Here is a 14,611-nt window from a genome sequence, read left to right as displayed (position 1 = left end):
TTAAAATGGACTACAGTAGACAATTCATTTTGTTTGTCAGAAGATGATCAAACAACCAGGAATGCAGAGGAGAATGTTTCTCCTTATTCTATACCAATCTCTGAAATAATACTAGGCCTGAGAAGTAATCACATTATTAAACTAAACCTGAAGAGGTCTTAATTAAAACTACATTTTTGTAATTACAATTTGAAATTATATTTGAGTTTTAAGAGTTAAACTTATTAGACTGTGAAGAGTTTTACAAGGCATTCCTAATGTAATGAGCTTAGGCACCACATATGTTGCATCTTTGGTACACGTTGTGAAGAGTTGCTTTTTTAATGAGCTTTAAAAACTGTATTTGCATACCAGAGGAAAAGGTCAGTGATGTGTGGATCAAGTCAGTAAATTAAGTATCACAGTATTATGTTATCATGATTGCCTTCCACAGACACACAATAACAAAACCATAAGCTATAGTTACCACACTATTTTAATGCTTCCATTCACATGACCTTGTCGGCTTACACACAGTGGCACTGCTGTGCCTCAGGTCCACCGTACTCCATCCCTTGCCCAGGCCTCCTCCACCTTCTCTCCCCACCAACTCCCACAGCAGAACAGCCGGTATGTCTGACAGTCAGAGAATCAAAGCAAGCACAGGCAGGAGGAGCCGGATTCGGTGTGATGGCCCCTTTCCAAGCACTACCTTGCACTCCAGCCTTTACCCCAAGTAAAGATACCCAGGGCCAGGTCCTGAACCCTCGTAACAGTATCAAACCTACTGGATAGCAAAGCATCAGGACAGAGATACCTCTTTCAATCCAAGCCCCATTCCACTAGAGTCTTTGTTCAAGGATCCAGCAGTATCACCTCTCTTTCAAAACACAGATACCAAAAGTATTTTGAATGCTAAGGTCCAAAATTTGATTCAGCCTACCGTAACAGTTCTTTTTAGCTGGAATGTTAGATGTTTGGTAATCTCTGAAGACTGGTTGACCGGTAGCTATACTGAAATTTTTATTCTGTGATAAATAAAATAAGCCAGGAACTGACTGCAAATACACTCTCACCAGGTTTTCAGCAAAGAGTAAAGTTCACTGGATTCACCTTTACTTGTAAGTATTTTAAATATGGTAAGTATTATAACATTACCTTTATTTTTTAAGGGCAATTGAAGTTGATTCCCTCCCCAACTCTGCAACAATCCACAGCACTTAACAGCACAGGTCTCTCTCTCCTTCTCTCTGTGTTAAGAGATTGTAGGTATACACTAAACCCTACTATGCACTACATGATACTTTATGCATGTTTATACATATCACAGCCACATGACACTCCAGCTCTGTATAAAGAAGTAGATTTAGTCATTAGAGAAAAAAAACCCTTTAAAATACTACAACAGTAATAGCACAACTCAATACAACTGATCAGTTATTAAGTAGTTTTAATGATTTTTCACTTCTTGTATGATAATCCTCAAAGTAGCATTCAAAAATATAGTGCAAAATATTTATTTTATTTACAAATAAAATGTGCAGTTCAGTTTCTTATCCTCACCACAGTAAATGCTAATTCTTCTATGTGATGAATAGAAATTAAGAAACATTTGAAGAGACAAAAAGTTAATTTTAAACCTAAGAACAAAGATCTTCCCTTCAGTTATATTTTTCTAGAAGTTACACAATATTATTTTTTTAAAAATTCTTTTCAGTTGAAAAAAAAACCCAAAGAAGTCCAAGACAACATTAAAGAATTACATAGGAAAGAATGTTTTTTTAAAACCATAAAGTTAATTTTGCTGTGACAATCACAAAGCAAAGTTCTTATCTATCTAGAATATAATTTTTTTTTTTCAGCTTAAACATACAATTTTTACAATGTAATGCTTTTTCCCTTCTTACTATACAAATTGCCTTTAGGGGAAAAAGTATTCTAATATCTTCCTTTCCCTCTGATGAAACAACAGATGCTTTGGTTAAAGAGCAATTCGCGCACAATAGTGTTTTAACTTGCAAGGCAGTACTCCTTTATTAAGTTGGTAGAATTCCACTAGCTGGATGAGATCAGTAAATCTGGTATGACCATCATCAAGGGTATAGAATAGCTTCCCATCATCTTCCAGCTGTAAAAATGGAAAAACAAGATAGAATAAAATCCTCTTTTGCTATGGTATTTCTTCCTGATTGAAATACTTGTTTGAGAAATCTTCTTGTAGACCAAGATATTCATAATCTTATGACTACTGAGAGAAGGAAAAATACAGTCATCATTCACAGCAAGATCAAAAATAAACAGAAAAAAAAATGCGTTCTTTAACTTCCCCTTTAAGTTAGGTATACGCCTAAGAGGAAAGAACAGTTAAATAAGTATAGGAATATTCTTTCTGCACTAACAATACCACTTTATGCCTTTGCTTTGGAATGATAGCTGGAGTTAATATGAACACTGAGTTTTTACAGAGTGACAGCAAACAACCAAGTTTCAACTTACTCATAGATTTCAACCTTTGCTCCATTCACTTTCTGTATAACTGCTACATTTTGTATCACTTATTTTGTAAGGTGCAATGAGGCTACACACTAGTGCCTTGGTGTACTGGATGGTATGTGCTACACTAGAAACTGCCCATCACAAAAGTAACATGCTTGACATATTACCATGTTCTTTCTTGTAGGACAAAGAACTGCTGCAGCTCCAAATGCATGTATGAACATAGATACAGGAGAGAAAGAAGAAACTGCAAAACATACCTTGAAGACTACTTTTGACTTTTAGATGCTTAAAAATTTACAATCGGTATTTCCCTATTCTCGGTTACTCAACATTAGCTCTTGCACAACTTGTATTGCACTGCTGACTATGTAGTTCCTTGATTTATATCCCCTACTGCTGATATGTCTAATATCAAGAAGCTTCAGTGCAATAGTGACTAATTAGTATTAATGTAAATAGAGAGAAAAAGAACCTATTTAAACTATTTTTAAAAAGAAAAGGGAAAAAAGATACTTCAGAATTTTGAAAGAGTAGTGAACAGAAGATCCTGAAGTAGGGCTAGCATAGAGTAGCAGATGGTGTGCTAGAGAAAGATGCAACTATGCTACTTGAGTACAGGGGAAGGGAGAAGATATAATTAGCTCTCTTACCTGTAATTAAGATTCTCATCTGAAGCAGCTGTTGAACTGCTTATGATTCCTGGTTATTCTACCCCTTTCTACCATATCTGGAAGTAGTTTGTAATTTCTTTGTTCTCAGACTTTGGTCAATCCAGGTCAAACACTGCTAGTTAAGGAATTACCAATGTGTGCATGTGTAAATTCCTGTGCTCCAGTCAAGAACCTGAAAATGGATTATCATCCATCAACCTTTCCTTATGCATGCAATTTTCCTGCCAACACACTGAAGACAAGGAAGAGTTGACAATTCAGATGCCTGTTGACAGGGATTTCATTTTTAGCTTATTTTCCCCCTCCAAGTTAATTCCAAACCTTGAAGTGAACACCAGACAGATCGCCAATTCTAAAGTAAAAACAAAGTAAAAACTTGTATCGAAGTTATGTTGCCCAGGAACTTAACATTTTCTGAAAGCTAAGAAGGCTGTTATGAGAGAACATTTATTGGAAAAAGACAGTCCCAGAAATGTATATCAATTCTTCTTCTTTCACATGGACTACAAAACAGCTAATTTCAGGACAGACTACACTGAAGTTAACTTGTATCAGCTCAGAGTAGTAAGGCTGAAAAATACATTTAAGCTATAAAGTTTTCCAATTTTCACAGTGTGGGATCCCAAATGTATCCCAAAGGTTTTCTTTTGAACTTTTTACAATCAATTCCCTGCCACCCACCTGCAATACCTGCTGCACATGTTACCAATGTTAACATGATGCACTTGTTAATGTGGGGGAAGCTTGAATTGGCAGGCTGCACGCCCTATCTGAAAGGAGACATTTTTAAATGCAGTATAACCTGAAGCAACCTAAAATGTAAGAGAAAAATAATTCATTTAGAGACTGAATGATTTTTAACTTGTAAAAATACCTTCTAAATGCCATTTATTTATTTACATTTAGTAGGAAAGTTTATCTCCTCTTCCCAAAGACTGGAAAAAGGCAAGAGTTTAGAAGAACAGCAGGATTTGAAGTTCAAAAAGGTAACCTTGATCTCTAACTAGTAAGCCACCAACTTACTGCAGTAACACAAAATGCCTTGTTTCTTAAAAAATGATAACTTAATTTAGAAGATCAGCAGCAACTGGAAGAAAAACCTTTTCCTCCTCAAAAAATACTTTTCTGAACTCCTTAAAAGGGTATTGTTCTAGCAAAACCAGAGCATGCGGTAAGTCGAGGTACCGAGAATGGCATGAGGCTACTGAATGCAACTGGAAACTAAATGACAGAAAGGAACTGAAATATGCCTATGTTTGGGGAACTAACAGTTTCCATATTCACATTCTCTCTCTGGATTAAGTTGTTCTCATCACACATTTATTTTTTCTGGTAACTAGCATACGATAAATTGCTCTACTTTAAAAAAACATTAAAAAAATTTTCCTTCAAGTAAGACAGGTTTTGCATTGAAGTGGTACAGGTCATCTAGATCATCAGCATGGAAAAACTGACCCAAGTCTGTAGACAATCCATGTCAAAACAAAGAATTCCTGGTTCCACCAAAGACCCTACCACAGGAGAGCAAGGTTTTAGCATGCGTGTATATGATTAATTCCTCAAATGCACTGCTTACATCTGCAGAAGAACATTAGAATTGATTGGATAATTTTTTTGAAGGGAAGAGAAGAATCATCCAGCTCAGAGGAAACTGAAGATAACTGCAGCTTCCTGCTACATCTGCTCTTAGAGAAGAGAGGGTCTGTTTCCTGATAGGGAAAGAAAAAAGTGGTCTCTTAAATTTGAGAGTTAAATGACATCCCAACGAAGTAGAATCATACAGTATTTGTACGGAGTTCAAAAAGGTTTTCTAAACCACACAACAGTTATCCCAAAGTAAATACTAGAAGCGACCACAGTCAATAGAATTACAGAGATCTTACACCTGGGATTCTGATCACAGAGCATATGCTGACACTTGCATGGGATCCAGGGCATAACACCTTTGGATGAAGGACTCCTCCACTGTTTGTAGCTAAACACAACGAAAATCCTGGGCAATTCTTTTAAGTAACATTGATTCACTCCTTTCCTCCTCCCAAATTATGCTTCAGTTTTATTCTACAGGAACTTTTTTAGGGGAGGATATCAGCTACAAGCCGTAGGTAAGGAATACAGAAATTTGGTGAATGATCATAGGGGATCACCAGATCAGAAACAAAAAAAATGCCACTACACTCATTTCTACTGAGAAACAGCAGAAACTCCTAGAAATTTCAGTAGGAAAAAACATGGAGGCTAGAGTATTATGTATTCTGGAAGAAAGGTTCTTCTGAAGAGAGAAGAAAAAGCTATAGGTTTGCTCAGTTATGTCAAGCATCTGTGGCTAAAACACATAATGCTAAAGTGTTTCTCATCTCAACAGAAGCAGCCTGTAAAGAAAACAGCATAAACCACCTCTGCAGAGAGTGGAAGCGATGAGAAAAGCTGGCCATTTGGGCAGGAGAATTGGATGGTATCTTCAATGAAAACTGATGCAAATATGGTTTCAATTTAGGAAATTTCAGCTTACCTATAAGTAGCTGGACTAAATAAGGATATAAATTTTTTTGCTAAAATTGTCCCCCTGAAGACGACTTGGACATGAATATACCACAGTAACATGAATCAAGAAGAGAGGTCAGCAAAAATGTTTGGACTCTAAATACTGAGAGAAACTATCCTGAACAGATAAGTCAGTGAGATATACACACACACACACGTCATAGGCAGTCCACCTAAACAGCTTACTAAAAAGAAATTGTGCATATATTGAAAAATGAAAAGGCAATATGACCTTTATTAGTACATGATTTTCATGCCATCAGGGTTGCTTCTATTCCAGTTAAAATAGATTTGTCTATTTTTTCAAAGCACTTTTTAGGATTTCATAGTACTAGTCAACCTTTATAACAAATCAAGCAGCAAAGCTTAAAAATGTTCAACTCTAGTCAAGAATACTAATTGTTTTTAGTGATACAGGTATTATGTTTACACCTTCCATATAACAGCAAAAGAAAAAAAAAATCCATCAATATTCTATCACAATTATTCAGTTGTTTTGTTTTACAATTGTATATATAAACTGAAAAATTTACTTACTGGTACAATTTGAAAATGCTTTATTTTTAATCCATGACTCAATGACAACACAAATGTTTTGGGGTTACTTTGGCTATCACGTACCAGGAATACCCTAAAAGAGATTGAAAATTTTCACAGTAAGATCACTGTGGAAAGCCTTTTGTAAACCTCCAGTTAAAACTATTGTAAATTCATTACAGTAAGTATTAGTGAAAAGCAAAAATAATATTAATTATGTAAGTTATGCTTTTAATCAGTATTTCTTTGCAAATGTACCACTGGAAATACTTTTTCTTAAATTCTTCTTCACCTTGTCTATTATGTGAAAAATATGTATTCTCAGAATGAATGACACTGTAGGCGTTAGTTTTTACACTGCACAGAATTACAATGCATCTCTTCAGACAGAAAAGCACCCTCAAAGTTTCTGCTCTGAACAAGAGCTTTCTTTGGACTCTGACAGTTACCTAAATCACAGGTGTTATAGGGAAAATTCAAAAGGTAGTTCAACAGGAAGTTTACAGAAAAGGTAATGCAAGACATACCAGAATAATTTTCACATCCGGCCAATATTCATAAATGCACACTCACTTCTGCACATCCGCAAAATTCCCACTCTGCTCACTTTATGGCATCATTATTCAAATCACAACACTCTCAATGGCCAACAGTGTCACTGCAACTAGTTCACTGATAACTTATTCCAGCCAGGTTATGGACAGACATAATTTCACCATAATTCTGGTAGGATAATCTGGTACAGGCAAAGGATGGTTACCAGCAAGAGACAGCTTTCACTAAATCACTGGGTTTGGAATATCAGCAGAGAACAGTTTGGAAGACAGAGGGAAGTACCTGATTCGCAGCTTTGTAGTGGAGGGAGTCTGAACTGTTTGTACCGTGCAGGCCTGGAACAGATATAGCTAACCACTGTACCAAAGAAGGGAAATGGAGGGACAGCCATTGGCAGGCATGCTCCTCTTTCAGGACACAAAAGAAATGGGCAAGATGGACTTGCAGGCATCAACCAAGTGAGCACTAGTGGCCACCTACTTTTGCCCAACCACATACCAGGAACGACAGCACAACTACTACATGAAAAGAAAGGATTTCAGGAGAAGAAAGCAGACAAAGGCTTCCAGTGGATTTTCACTGACTAACAGCATGGATCCAAACTATTAATTTCATCCTCAAAGTTTTTAAAGAGTTCTGTTTTTACAAAGTAAGAAAACACCTGGAATTAAGAAATTTGGAGTCCATAATCATTAACATTTCTACCAAAATCGCCATCCAGCCTAATTTGGAGCTCTGATACTAATTCAGTTATTAAAGAAGGATAATTGCCAACTCCGCATACAGCTTGTAAGAGCACACGGCAAATACAAGACCAAACAAGACTTCTCAATAGACTCAGGCTCTCCTAATAAGCTCTCTCTCACCACCTAGCGGCCTTTCACCCTCTCCAGGACATGAATTAAATTTTTCAGAGCACAGTTAGACAGATCCTTTGTATGAACTGAAATCTTTTGTATGTTTGTCATTAAGGACTGGCATTTTATTTTATTCAGAAAAATGACACTACAAGAATGTGCTACTCTGCAGATATCCAAAATGGGGTCTCTACACCCAAATACTGGGATCCACATTAAACAATATGCAAAGTAATCACATTGCATAGGAAAGAAAATACAGGTTGATTATAATTTACATTGCCTTTCATCAGTTCTTTTAAAGTCCCTTTTCTTACTTTTTTCTTTGTTTTAACAGAAAAGATAAGTAACATTTGGCCTCCTTCACACAAAAAGATCTTTACTCTTTTCTAACCTTATCACAATATACCTACTTTAGTTGTCAAAGAACCTTTAAAAACTTTATTATGAAGAAAGGGGTTGTAGTTCACAGAATCGTAGAAATGTCTGTTGGAAGGGAGCTTTTTAGACATGCTGGATCACTCCAAACAACTGCTCCTTCATAAACTTACAAGGAATTCTCTGAACTACCAGTTGCATTTTGTCATGAGCCTTTCGGTAATGCTATTATCCCTTTCATCAATCAGATGCTGTCAGTTTGCAATCCTGTCAACCATTTATCACTGAAAAGTCTTCAAATATCCTTTAGGGGGTAAAGTACGAAATCTACATTATTGCTACATAAACTTCTTTAAAGAAGTTGGTTTGACACCAGAACAATAGATCCAAAAACTTTATTCCTCCATAGCACACCTTAAGATTGTTGCTGTCCCTAATTCTGTTATTGGGTTATCCAAATACTGAGACTACTGTAGAGCCTTTATATAATAGTCCCTTTATCTTCTATAAGCCATCATGAACAGCGTATTTGTTAGTACATTTGGTGTTACAGTGGTCCTACAATCTCTGTCATATATGCAGGAGATCTTCCTGCTTTGGATCACCTTAAAAGGCTCAACATGGATTATGTTCTCTGCCCCCGACCCCAGAAACTAAAATCTTACTATTCCCATGAAAAACTTCTGTATTTCTGGTGATAATTCATTCTTTCAGCCCATCAAAAAGCACAGCATTTGTCACATGCTGTAATGTATTCATGACTTCATTTAAACTCCTGAATATGTATCTGACAGCATATGAGCGCTCATACTAGCATGTTCTAGTCAATTCTAGACGGTCAATGCAAGAGGATCATCCTCACCAAAACCACAATGCGTATCTATGAGTATATCCGAGAATATAACATGAACAACACTGATGATAGCAAGGTATTCACTGTCTCATCTCAAACACCATTGCTCTTTACTCGCCAAATCTACTGGGTTTCATGTAACAGTTTGTGTGTGTACCCACTGAAATACACTGGAAGATTCATCAGCCCTACAATGACATAATACTCAGAACTACATGTTGGATTCACACCCCTGTCCCATCCCTCCCATGTAACAAATGCAAAAATGAATGCAGAATACAGAAGCAGTTTCAGGATGATTGGCCAGGCTTAAAAACAGGACCCCCGAAATTAAAAAAATAAAAATACAAAAAGGGAAGTCCAATTAGCCATCCTTGTTCAGTATGACTATTTTTATCTCCCTTTCCATTGTTTTTTTTTTTCCCTAGAGCCCTTTCTGCAGATGTAGAAAACAGTATTGCAGCATACTTAATCTAAAACTGAAGGAATTTAACCAGTAATCTGATGTTACAAGTACCTAACTGGAAGCAGACTCAGAGAAACTTAAGCTTTTATGGAATTACTCGATGAATGAAGGAGGCCCAAGTTTACATTTAATACAGGAGTAAGGATAAAAGTACAGAAATGAAAAACTGGAGGATTTGAACATAAAATACCTACTTGCTTTGTCATTTTTTAAAATTAGTATTTAAATGAGAGAAAAATAAAAGTCTTATCCTAATGTTTATTGTATACCATTAAGGGATAATAAAATTTTTAGTCATTTAATGAGGAAAAGCATACTTTTTTCAATGGCTGTCCCTGCACAGTTCACCTTAGAATAATGTTTTCAGGCTTTCTTTCATTCTTTCAACACTAGTAAGAGATACGAAAGACACTGGTGCCAAAGTTGACAGTTCCCAGAGAATATTATGCAAATATAGAGCTCAAGTGCCTGGCTCTGAGCGGACATAAGTAATCTGTCAGTGACAGAATCGAAGTGTTAGATCACCACTTTATTGCTTTCAAAAGATATAAAATAGAAACCAACTGATCCTCAGATATCCTTATATAAAATAATTTTTATTTCTATTAGATGAGTGCAAAATCTTCCTTCGTCCATCTCCCCCCCATAAGAAGTACCTGAAAATAGGAGTTGTTGACTAGAAACATGTCTCAGAAGAGTTATGTAAAGAATTAACTTACCCATCTACAAGTCCATGCTGCAAAATAAGTCTCTGAGCCTCTTCTCTAGAGATTTTATGATGAAACCATGACTGAGATCTGTGTATAGCTGTAGAAATAAAGATCTTTAAAAAACATTTTGCCTTTATTGAAAGAACCAGCTATTGCTTTTCTCTGGCAATGAATTAACTCACACATACCCATGTTAGACAAGGCAATAGGACTACCATGTGAGTTGAGTCGCAGACACCCTCTCCTCTGTATGAGAGAAAAGTAAAAACATAATTTCAAAGCTTTTTTGTTTAAAAAAAAAAAAAAACAAATCAGAAAATACTATTCTGATAAAGCAAAGGTGTTTATACCCGCCATGCTAATCCTTCTTCAACTGCAACTGAGAGGGCTTCTGTTGGATTTTCTATAATTCTGCTTCTGTCTCCTGAGAAATCCATTGCTACTAAAGAATTTTCTGAAATGCTTTTCTGCAACAAATAAAATTAAATTTAGTTTGTTCATTTTTTAAAAGATCCATCATTTAAAAGTGAGGTTCTGAGAAAACATTACGGTTTTTAAGTGGTGTTTCAAGTATCTGCAGTGTTTCCCATCAGAGTCAAACTCATTTTACCCTAGAGAGCATTTGTAATTCCAGTATGCTGCTGCAAAGCTCAATTTTACAGTCTGGCAGGACACATCATCTTTTTGCATTACTGCAATGAATGATAAATACATCGCTTTACCATAAATTCCATTTATACTTTTAACTATAACTAGCCCTTTGCATGTCAAAACAAGTCAGGAAACTGTTATTAAGTTATCCAAGTAACAGAAAAAAGGTAAAAGAAAAAAGGTAAATACAAAATTCTTATACATAACCACCAAATTAACAAAGATTTTAAATATTTTGTTAGAAATATGTCAAATTTATGTATTTTCTACATAAACTTTCACTCAAAGTTTACTGGATTTAAGCACTGAAGACAGCCATTTCTATGGAATTTAACTTCTATTTTAATACATCCCTTCTAACTCTTATCACAGACTCAGTAACTGTAGGATCTGTTATAAAATTGCTTGGTTTTTTTCCTCCCAGTGAAGATCAAGTTTGTAAAAATAGAATAAAAAGCACTGAAGTGTGACAAAACAGTCTTAAAACTCACCAAAATACTTCTCAGAAACCAAGGTTTACAAAATCAAGTTTAATAGGGATTGTAATGGCTCAAATGTTGGCAGGCACTGGAATATCAAATAATCAAAAGAACATTCTAGCATTCGCTAAGTTAAAGTAACATCTGGAATACAAGAGGCCCTGATTTCTGTAGGGTTAGCAAAGCTACCCAGCCCAAACCAAAGCAGCTCTATTTTGTTCCTGTTTGGTTACAAGCATGAATATAACTAGAAATGGAAGACAGCAATTGTGTAGTTCACTGCAATTCTTGACACTGTACTCTAAGTTCTGCCTGAGCAACTGTAACCTGTAAAGAACTTTACAAAAGTAAAAAAACCAAGGGCAAAATAAGAGAAAATGTTTGCTTCTAGGAAAGTGAAGGGAAATCTTTGTAGCTGACACGGTTGTGAGTTATTGAGGAATGTGAAACATGGAACTGGTTCCCTATGAAGTATGTTCATTAGGCTGTGCACTTAATTCCCAAGTTTATCCACTTTGCTGTTTAATTCATGAATTATACACAAGTAGAAAAACAGTGCCATGCTTAATACTGGTTATAGATTCTGCCTGTGCTAGAAGCTACATGAACTAAAAGGCACACAACAGTGTAAAAGGACAGAGAATCAGTAATGGCTCCCAGATCCATTATAAAAGCAGCAGCCAGCTATTGTAACAGCTTCACATAAAAGAAAGTAAAGACATAGTCAGTGTATTAAGCACAATTTTGAAGCCATGCTTATTAGCAATATCACTGAAAACTATTTTTGTGAATATCTGTAATAGCAAATGCATTTTAGGCATTTTAACAGCAAGAACTATAATAAAAGCTCAAAAAATCCACCATAAAAATCACCATCACAAGTCCCTGCAACAAGTAATTTTTACCCAATGTAGCTGACAAAAACCACAAAAGTGATATAAATCATCCGTGAAAAAGACTGAAATCAAATGACTCAGAAAGAACTGGGATAACATAAGATATTAAAGGACAACCTGATCCAATCCCAACTATCTGACTGAGGAGATGGACACAGCATCTAATATAGGCTGTTGTTCCTCCAAAACCCCATTCTGCCAAATTATGGCGTTCCTCTGAAATCCAGTCAGTAATACACCAGCTGAAATTCATCTCAAGTACTTAATATTTTATATTAAAAAAAAAAAAGTATTACTATATACCAGAAAGGATTTGTTATAGCTTTAAAATTCAACATTTACAGCATCTGTAACTTTAAACACTTTGCTTCCTTTTTAATGCATTTATAGTTCTGCTGCTCTGTTTCCAAAATCCTCTTTCCATTCTTTTTGACAGTGATAATAAGCCAACGAGCTCCCAAAATACTGGAGATTTGACAAAGGGAAAAAGCCTGTTAACTGGTCTGTACGACTCGATTTGTATTAAGTAAGTAAATTAATTAATTAGCTCTCTAGTCAACCCTGACAGCCCTAAAGATTTCAGCAAGCATTCGCACATGCAAAGATTTGCAGGATCACGTCAGTAGTATAACTGACACAAGTTACTTAAAAAAAGCATGAGGGCAGAAACAACGTATTTATTCATGGAGCTACTACGGGACATACCATAGATGTTATATTCAAAGGGCTGCAGCCACTTCTACCTTGATATGGTTGCATGTAATTCTGATACAGCTGCATCCCATACTAAAACCAGAAAATAACATGGTTAGCATTTTAAATTATAAACCTAAGCCAAGTAAATTTTTGTTCCAGATGTAAAAGATAACATATGCTTTTCTTTACCATTAAAAACCAGGGACAAATGCTGTTAGGATAAGGAAATGCACATCATCATCATTGTTGCTGCTGCCTTTATAAATGTACACTCTGCATTAAATACTACCCATTTAATACGCCAACTGACCTATTCCTATTTTGTCACAGACATATTTTAAAAACATATTAAAAGTTCCCTTCTTGCGTATTCTTGTCGCTTTGTTCAACATCACTCAACAATCTCACTGAACTCAACATGGTTACATATAAGCATATGCTTAACATTAAGTATTTGCAGGACTGAGGCTTCAAGACATCATCCCATACCCTACAACGATTCCAGTAATTTGGTCTCTGTTTGTTGGGATGAAGAAAAATAAACTTTCAGAGTACAAAATTAATATTGGTATTACATGGGAACCTAGAATTATGTTACTTCTCTACCACACAGTATCAAAATTTCAGATAGTAAACTTAAGCAAGAAGTTAACTCCACACAGAAAAATTACCTTAAGCAACCTAATTGCTGTCATCCAACAGGTCCTACTTTGTTCATCATCTGCACAGAGCTGTTTCAGGTCTCTGGTTCCTCCTGATTTGTTAGGCTAGAAGGCCACAGCACATTTTTTTAGCATTAATGCATATCTTGAAGATAATACCTGTTGAAATAAAAGCCACTAATTCTCCTATTTTATAACAGACAGCTGAATATTGTTTTCAAAAACCTTAAAGAAACTTAAGCTTACCTAAAAACTGTGGCTTGCTTTAATATGTATCAGAATAATAAGCTTGTACCTTAAAGCAGAATCCATAGTTTGTTGGTGCTCCAGAAATCTTTTTGCCTGTCAAAGACATGTACATATCACTATTGCTGAATTCACAGAAAAACTGCAGATGCCTTGGCTCCTAAAAAGAAGAGCAATGTAATACAGTTAGACTATTTTTAGCCAGCCTCTCCAGATAAGAAACTCAGCAGAGTATAGTAGTTATCCTGTTCCAAAATACAGTCTTCCATACTGCAGTTTTAACTCTGACTTCATCAAATCTAGAAAGAGGCAACTCAACATTAATTTTACAAGGCAGATAAAAACCATCTCAAACTAGTCAAAGAGTTCATTCTTCCAGAGAGGAAGAAAAACCAAAGTACGAGTGACATCATTTCTGGGAAAACATCCACTAAATTCAAACGACAATAATATTATGAGCAGGAGTCACATTTTGAGAGCAGTATGCATTTCAAACATCAAAATAAAATATACTTTTCATAATCTGAAAAACAACATACTGTAATAATAACTGTCCAGTACTATTTCTAACCATTATCTCCATCCTCTAAGGTTAATTAAGTCAAGGAAGCAAACAAAAGAAATTTGCTGAAGGATACAAAAACAGCTCAATGAATACTCTGGCAGTTAACAGAGAAAATTCAGAAAAAGAAAAAACATTGTTTCAAGCGGTTTATGTAAAAGGTGTCTCAACTCCAACGTATCCTGTTTAACATAATCACATTTAAAGTACTATCATCAAGCAGTTGAACTAATAAAATAAAAAACTGTCCAGTGACAAAATTTGAGAAGTCTCAAAATCTTCCTGTAAAATCCTTCTATACATAGGTTTTTGTTTATTTTAGATAATAAAGCATTATGTCCACTTTTCAGAGCATCTACTTATACTTCAG

The 14,611-nt window shown here is 35.5% G+C and overlaps 1 protein-coding gene across 1 annotated transcript in view; it reads right to left on the bottom strand.

The window, feature by feature from the left end:
• Nucleotides 1-1,412: 1,412 nt before the first annotated feature.
• The window catches only part of GRB14 (growth factor receptor bound protein 14), a 67,444-nt gene continuing 54,245 nt past the window's right edge, over nucleotides 1,413-14,611 (bottom strand). The window contains exons 7-14 of the mRNA XM_030019002.1: nucleotides 13,729-13,839; nucleotides 13,443-13,538; nucleotides 12,781-12,861; nucleotides 10,400-10,516; nucleotides 10,238-10,295; nucleotides 10,059-10,146; nucleotides 6,231-6,324; nucleotides 1,413-2,107 (exon numbers count right to left, since the gene is read on the bottom strand). Of these exons, the coding sequence (XP_029874862.1) occupies nucleotides 1,961-2,107; nucleotides 6,231-6,324; nucleotides 10,059-10,146; nucleotides 10,238-10,295; nucleotides 10,400-10,516; nucleotides 12,781-12,861; nucleotides 13,443-13,538; nucleotides 13,729-13,839 (792 nt within the window). The 3' untranslated portion in view covers nucleotides 1,413-1,960. The remainder of the gene's footprint in view (nucleotides 2,108-6,230; nucleotides 6,325-10,058; nucleotides 10,147-10,237; nucleotides 10,296-10,399; nucleotides 10,517-12,780; nucleotides 12,862-13,442; nucleotides 13,539-13,728; nucleotides 13,840-14,611) is intronic.

The sequence above is a fragment of the Aquila chrysaetos genome, chromosome 6 (assembly GCF_900496995.4).
Source record: "Aquila chrysaetos chrysaetos chromosome 6, bAquChr1.4, whole genome shotgun sequence".
NCBI classification, from domain to species: domain Eukaryota; kingdom Metazoa; phylum Chordata; class Aves; order Accipitriformes; family Accipitridae; genus Aquila; species Aquila chrysaetos.
This window is presented reverse-complemented; position numbering and strand designations above follow the sequence as displayed.